The 7746-nt window shown below is 36.0% G+C and overlaps 1 protein-coding gene across 1 annotated transcript; it reads left to right on the top strand.

The window, feature by feature from the left end:
• The first annotated feature begins 1078 nt into the window (after nt 1–1078).
• Nucleotides 1079–7395, top strand: LOC120319955 (vomeronasal type-2 receptor 26-like). The gene is made up of 6 exons (XM_039369360.1): nt 1079–1272; nt 1934–2225; nt 2633–3496; nt 5720–5815; nt 6234–6360; nt 6497–7395. The coding sequence occupies exons 1-6, from the start codon at nt 1079–1081 to the stop codon at nt 7393–7395; spliced, it is 2472 nt and encodes an 823-aa protein (XP_039225294.1).
• The last annotated feature ends 351 nt before the right edge of the window (nt 7396–7746 follow it).

Here is a 7746-nt window from a genome sequence, read left to right as displayed (position 1 = left end):
ATGACTTGCATCTCCTTGTGCATTCCTATGGGGAGTCGTACCTCTCAAATGTCTGTAGGAGCGTGTGGAAGCTCTAAGATTATAGAGAACAGGCTTCTCATCTCCCCGTTGTTCTCCTGCGTTCCCAAGGCAATAACAATTCAAATGGGAAATGTCATTAATAAAGTTTCCAAAATTGCAATTAACTCCTCTACATTACCACCTACTTATGCAATTGCCTTGGTGGTTTGATAACTTTCTACACATAACTGTATCTCTGAAGGAGTTTGAGTAGGTTTTTTTTAACATACTTGAATAGTTGATCTATGAACTAATGAGTTTTATTTTATGAACTAATGAGTTTTATTTAATGATTTTTCAAATACATCTCTCATAATTTTCTCCTCTTTAATTCCCATTTTAGTCAAAGAGTTACTTTTTTGTAAGTCCCTTAGGATTTGCTGGCCAAGAAGGAATCATAAAAATCAGAACATTTTAGCCACCCACAGCAAAGCAGACTAAGCTTCAAATTACAACTTTGTATCCTTCATTTAATAAATAAATAAATCTCTCTCCCCGGGCATGTCATCAGTTCTCCATCTTCACTGGAATCCATCATTTATACTACTTTTGCTGGCAATTGCTGATTTTAAAAAATAGATGAATCATCAGACATTATCTCATCAAAACAAAATAATTATCTCCTAGAGGAATCACCATTTTTTTCTTAGCTTGGCCCAAACATCAAAGGCTGCACAGAAGGGTATTTAAATTCAACAACAATCAAGATATAAAGTAAGTCATGAACCACAGAGAGTTTGGTACAAGGGTTAATAGTGTCACTGTCAGATACATTGCTTCAGGTTTCTACCCTCTGTTCTTTTCTGCCAGAGTATCTTTTCCAGTTCTTGTGATATTCAAGATACAAGTTGTACTTTCATGCATCTTGAAATAAAAAATGATAGATTTTCTATTTAGATGCATTCTTAGATATAAACCTTGGATTAATCCTTAGATGAAATATTGGAATATATATATATATATTTCCCTATGGTTAGGGTGGAAGATATAACATTTTCACAATAACAAAAGCATCAAGATGTACTTTCTGATTTTCTCAATGTACAAAGTAGCTACTTTGAGGTGCCCTGCAAGTAATGCTTTCCTTGTTCCACATGAGTGGTACCAGCCTGGAGACTTCATCATTGGTGGAATAGCGTCCCACATTCTTTACCACTTTTTTGAAATGAAATTTAATGAACATCCTGCCAGAAGACCTAATGATGTACCAATGTAAGAATTTTCCTTTGCTAATCTTAGCCAGATGTCCAAAAATCCCTTATAAAAGTAAAAGCTGTTTGTGCATAAATGTAGGGTTCTTCTATGGCATCTATGCTTTCTGCGTCTTTCAATTATATCTGGTTCTTGCAGAAGAAATAATATTCTTCACATTTTTTAAAAAAAACTTTCACACACATTGTTGAATATTTACTGAAATTGAGCTAATTTTTTAAAAGGTTTGGCATTATCTCTCCTCCCAAAACATACAAAGAGTAAATGGTGACACCTGCTAAACCTGTTCATTTATCATTTTCTGAAAATCTCATAGAAAATAAATATAGAACTTTGAAAAGTATATATTTCTTACAAGTCATTGAAATACTGTGTAAAAGGTAAATTTAAACTGTGGAGAAATTATCAATAAAGGAGAATATTTTAGCACAGTGTTGAAATGAGGGGTCCTTGATGCTCTCTGAATTTGATTATTTTCTTGCAGATATTTAATTAAACAAATTAGGTGATATCATCAGGGTTTATAATTAGGAATTTTAGAAAAGATATTATGTTTTTATTACTATCAAAGAAAGAAATGGCTATTATTCTTAAGAAATAATGCCGCCTTATGAGAATTGTCAGCTTACTTTTACAACAAGGGTATTTCAATTATTTGCAGTATAATCACCAAATTTCATCAGCACGTCCTTGCCTTGGCCTTTGCTGTGAAGGAGATCAATGAGGACTGCCAGATCTTACCTAATGTCACTCTTGGGTTCCACATCTATGACAGTTACTACAACCCAAGGATGACCTATCGCACTACTCTGGACCTCTTTTTTAAATCCCAGGAATTTGTCCTTAACTACAAATGTGATCGCCAGAAAAAACTCATGGCTATTATTGGAGGATTGGATTTTGATACATCATCTTATATTTCTGAAATAATGGGTTTCTTCAAGTTTTCACAAGTAAGCTGTGATGGGGCTGAGTACAAAAAAACTATATGTTGTTGTTGTTGTTGTTGTTATGGAATAATTAATGAGCATCAAAGACTTAGGTTTGTGTTAGGATGTTCTGCATGTCTTAAGGTCTACTACGTAGCATTCTTTTCTGATACTACTATGCCAATTACAGGAATTGAATATCTAGAGACATTCCATATCTAAGGGAAGATTTCAATGTACTACTCTTTGCCCATATTAAAACAATTGATCTTTTAAATGTGCTTGAAGTAATTCCAGCACATTTCTTTTGTATTAATATTTAGAAGAATGCTAGGAAACAAAATTCTTAGATATATTTTATAGGAAAACTAGACTAGAAAAAATAAGTTCAATTTAATATTTGAACAGAATTGTACTCCACTTTTTTTTAGCTGACATATGGCTCATTGGCCCAAGATGCATTTCAGACCAGTAAGCTCTCTTCACTTTATTTCATGGTCCCAAAAGAGGACCATCAATACATTGGAATTATCCAACTACTTCACCATTTCGGGTGGACGTGGATTGGGATTTATGCTGTTGATAACAATAATGGAGAAAATTTCTTACAGAAAATACAGCCCTTACTTTCAGAGAACGGAATCTGCTCATCATTCATAGAAAGGCTTGCACAACTGATCCACTTAGAAGACCTCCAAGAACTTTATCATACAGTCTCAATTATCTCCATTAATTTTATGAACAGCAAAACCAATGCATTTCTTGTCCATGGAGAATCCTGGGCAATTTTGTGGTTAAGATTTGTCACATTTTTGGCAGATCCTGAGAGCAAGGAAACTGCATTATTTAGAAAGGTGTGGATCATGACTGCACAGATTGATTTCATATTATCAGGATTTCAAATCACATGGGATCTCAAAATGTTCCATGGGGCTATTTCCTTCACTGTTCATTCAAGAGCAGTTGTAGGTTTCAAGAAATTTCTTCAGACTGCAAATCCTCTTTCAAACAACAAAGATGGGTTTCTGCAGGAAGTTTGGGAACAATCATTTGATTGTTCATTTCCAAAATCAGAGTTACAAAAAATGCAGAGTAGGAAATGCACTGGGGAGATGAAGCTGGAGGACCTTCCTGCACTTGTATTTGAAATGGAAATGACTGGCCAAAGCTATAGTATCTACAATGCTGTTTATGCTGTGGCTCATGCTTTGCAAGGTCTACTCATTCTGGAGTTCAATAGAAAGAAAACTAAGATGGATAAAAAACCCGATTTTCAATATCTGCAGGCTTGGCAGGTATTCCCTTTGCATTTGATACCGCTTTCATTTCAATGAACAGTTTGATGTAGAATTATCTTTTGAATTCATTGTAGAAAGTCTTAATCTTTTCTGCACGTGGAATCAAGTATCAGAAACAGCATAGAAATAAGGAAGACTTTCCTCACTGCAAGAACAATTAACAATTAAATAGTGGAACTACTTTCCTTTAGAAGCTGTTGATGATCCAACACTGGAGATTTCTAGGAAGAGAAGGATAGCTAATTGTGTGAAATGGTACAGGATCTTCTCCTTGAGCATGGTGTTCTACAAGATCCCCAAGGTTCCTTCCAACTGTGTTTTATTGTTATATCTAAATTATTTATAGAAATAACAGTTTCTGTTTTTATTGTTATTCTGATCATCAAGAAGCTACTCTATGAATTATGGTTTAGATGTGGGCAGGAGTTATTTAGTTAATCAGCATAGCTTCCAAAATAAGAGATAATTAAAATGATAATCTAAATTACTTTTCATTGTCCCCTCCAAAAATAATTCTCCAAGAACTTTTTATGTGGCTCATGCAGTTTCTGTCTCTATCAGGGTTTTAGAGGAATAAAATAAAAGTGGTCTTTTTAATATATGTATAAATAATATGAACCACACCTATGTTTGCAATTATCTCTACCACTAATCTATCTATCAAAGAAATCTCAGATTCTAAAATTTTGTTAGAGGAATTTAGTCAGACCTGAAACTCTAAAATAGCTTTGTATCAATGAGGCAAGATTATATATGGATTAGGTTGAATTAGTTCTTTCAGTTGTTGTTGTTAATTGTTGTTGTTAATTGAGAAGTTGTGTCCGACCCATTGCGACCCCATGGACAACGTTCCTCCAGGTCTTCCTGTTCTCTACCATCTTCTGGAGTCCATTTAAGTTCACACCTACTGCTTCAGTGACTCCATCCAGCCATCTCATTCTCTGTCGTCCCCTTCTATTGCCCTCAATCTTTCCCAGCATTAGGCTCTTCTCCAGTGAGTCCTTCCTTCTCATTAGGTAGCCAAAGTATTTGAGTTTCAACTTCAGGATCTGGCCTTCTAAAGAGCAGTCGGGGTTGATCTCTTCTAGGACTGACCGGTTTGAACGCCTTGCAGTCCAAGGGACTCGCAGGAGTCTTCTCCAGCACCATAGTTCAAAGGCCTCAATTCTTTTGCGCTCAGCCTTTCTTATGGTCCAACTTTCACAGCCGTACATTGCAACTGGGAAAACGATGGTCTGGAGTATACTTTTGATGGCAGGGTGATGTCTCTGCTTTTTAGTATGCTGTCTAGATTTGCCATAGCTTTCCTCCCAGGAACAAGCATCTTTTAATTTCTTGGCTGCAGTCACCATCTGAGGTGACTTTTGAGCCCAGAAAAATAAAATCTGTCACTACCTCCATTTCTTCCCCATCTATTTGCCAGGAATTGAGAGGGCTGGATGCCATGATTTTGGTTTTCTTAATGTTGAGTTTCAAGCCGACTTTTGCACTCTCCTTCTTCACCCGCATCAAGAGGCTCTTTAGTTCCTCTTCACTTTCTGCCATTAGAGTGGTATCATCTGCATATCTTAGGTTGTTGATATTTCTCCCAGCAATCTTAATTCCAAATTTTGATTCATCTAGCCCTGCCTTTCTCATGATGTGCTCTGCATATAAGTTAAATAGGCAGGGCAACAGTATACAGCCTTGCCAGACTCCTTTTCCAATTTTGAACCAATCTGTGGTTCCGTGTCCAGTTCTCACTGTTGCTTCTTGAACTGCATATACATTTCTCAAGAGACAAATGAGATGGTCTGGTAGTCCCATCTCTTTCTTTCAGTAGGAAACCCAAATCATAACTGAAGGAAACTGTGTTAAATGTTATTTCCAAAAGTGTATTTTCATTCTGCTTCAATTCCTTCTTACCTTTCCTTAAAATAATATAAAATTAATTAATTAATTATTTTCACGCAATATCAATTATCAAATTTCTAAGCATACATATATAATAATAGTTATAGGAATGGTAAGAATGAAAATTGAATATGGTGTTCTCTTCTCCATTATTAGCCTTTCAATTTTCTTTCTCTTCTATTTCCTTTTAAGTAGCTCCATTCATTTCTTCAAGGCATTTCTTTTAACAATTCAGTTGGGGAGAGAGTGTTCCTGAATAAGAAAGGAAAAGCAACAGGTGGATTCGACATCACCAACTTGATCACTTTTCCAAACAGATCCTTTCAGAGAGTTAGAGTTGGAAAGCTGGATCTACAGGCCCCAAAAGGGAAGGAATTACTCATTGATGAAGATGTGATCGTCTGGAATCTAGCTTTTAACCAGGTAAATCGACAATGCCATAATTCATCATGGTCCCATATTGAACACAATCTCTTTTCAAATCTGCTTTCTGGTTTTTTAAAGAAACAATGGCATATTCTTTTCAAATATTGCTGATGATGAAGCACTTACATAACAATGTAAAAGCCATATTTGCACATTTGGTTAGCATTTGTGTTTTAAGTCATGAGAGTAGCACTTTTCCATTAGATTGTCAACATGTGCACTTATTTAATCATCCTGCCCTTCACAAAGGACCTTTTGTACATCACTGTAATTTCTATATCATTTTAACTTGTTGATGAAGTTGATAAATTAAGTATTCTTTCAGAAGTCAAAAATAATTCCCCACAATAAAGGAGAAAAATTACAAACTGTTTTAAATACCCCCAATTTCAAAACCTTTTATGCTTATCACCAGGTTCTTCCACTTTCTCGATGCAATGACCCTTGTTTCCCTGGATCCTGGAAGAAAGGGATTGAGGGGGAACAATTCTGCTGCTATGCCTGTGTTCCATGTCCAGAAGGGAAGATTTCAAATCAAAATGGTAGGGTAGGAATTCTATCATTTTTTATTAGAATTAAGCATACTTTAATAAACTACTTGGAGGCATAAAATTAATAAGACAATTTTCAGTAATATGAAATGCCTAGATGAAAAAGTATCCTTGATTTTTCTTCCAGATATGGATGACTGTTTTAAATGTTCAGAAGATCAGTATCCAAATAAAGAAAAGAATGGATGTATCCTGAAAGCGATGGTATTTCTAACTTTTGAAGAAACCCTAGGAATTGGTTTAGCCTCAGCAGCTCTTTGTTTCTTTTTCTTGACAACTTGGATACTTGGAACTTTTATTAAGAACAGGGATACTCCGATTGTCAAAGCCAACAACAGGTTCCTCACCTACACCCTGCTTGTCTCTCTTCTGCTCTGTTTTCTCTCCTCTTTGTTCTTTCTCAGCCATCCTGGCAAAGTGATCTGCCTTCTCCGACAATCAATGTTTGGCATCACTTTCTCAGTGGCCATTTCTAGTGTCTTGGCTAAAACCATCACTGTAGTTGTGGCTTTCATGGCCACTAAACCAGGATCTCAGATGAGGAAATGGGTGGGGAAAAGAGTGGCTTTTTACACTGTCCTTTCCTGTTCTCTCTTTCAAGTATTGATTTGCATTATTTGGTTGTCAACATCTCCACCATTCCCTGAGTTGGACATGTATTCAGAACTCCAAGAAATAATTTTGCAATGCAATGAGGGGTCAGATTTCTTCTTTTATTGTGTCTTAGGCTACATGGGTATCTTGGCCATTGCCAGCTTTTTTGTGGCTTTTCTTGCCCGTAAACTACCTGACAGCTTCAACGAAGCCAAGTTCATCACCTTCAGCATGTTGGCCTTTTGCTGTGTATGGATCTCCTTCTTTCCAGCCTATCTGAGCACAAAAGGCAAAGCCATGGTAGCTGTGGAGATCTTCTCCATCTTGTCCTCCAGCGCTGCATTACTGGGATGCATATTTTTGCCAAAATGCTACATAATTGTTTTTAGGCCTGACCTCAATCACAGGGAGCAACTCACAAAGAGAAATTAGTATCCTATGTGAACTTTCTTGAAAGGAAAGATTGCTCACAAAAAGGAATAGAAAGACTGTTTGCTGTCTACAGGATATATATAGAAGTTTTATTTCTGTCAAACAAGGCTTTGTGGAAGATTATTCTTAGTAGCAAGATTTATTATAATTGCCCATATCAAAAGAAGTGTTTTATTGTAGCATTTTCAACCTCTTTCAAAGATTGTTTAATTATTTATAGATGTTTTCCAGCCAGCAATATGTGTGTTGATTGTTGATTTGGATAAGGAGAGGAGGACTTCTTTGAAATGGCTTTGCTCCCTTCACTCAAACATTTTTTGTATGAGAACTTGGAAATTTGGAGACCCTACA

This window comes from Crotalus tigris, unplaced genomic scaffold (genome assembly GCF_016545835.1).
Source record: "Crotalus tigris isolate CLP2741 ecotype Arizona unplaced genomic scaffold, ASM1654583v1 scf7180000021054.72434, whole genome shotgun sequence".
Classification (NCBI taxonomy): Eukaryota; Metazoa; Chordata; class Lepidosauria; order Squamata; family Viperidae; genus Crotalus; species Crotalus tigris.
Note: the sequence above shows the minus strand (reverse complement) of the source record. Positions and strands in the feature narration are given on the sequence as shown.

What these genes read in the sequence shown, in the direction of transcription:
- LOC120319955 (XM_039369360.1), top strand. Translation starts at nt 1,079, where the DNA reads ATGTACTTTCTGATTTTCTCAATGTACAAAGTAGCTACTTTGAGGTGC. An exon ending in GGAATCTAGCTTTTAACCAG is followed by an intron (nt 5,816 to 6,233) that starts GTAAATCGACAA and finishes GCTTATCACCAG; the next exon opens with GTTCTTCCACTTTCTCGATG. An exon ending in GAAGATTTCAAATCAAAATG is followed by an intron (nt 6,361 to 6,496) that starts GTAGGGTAGGAA and finishes TTTTTCTTCCAG; the next exon opens with ATATGGATGACTGTTTTAAA.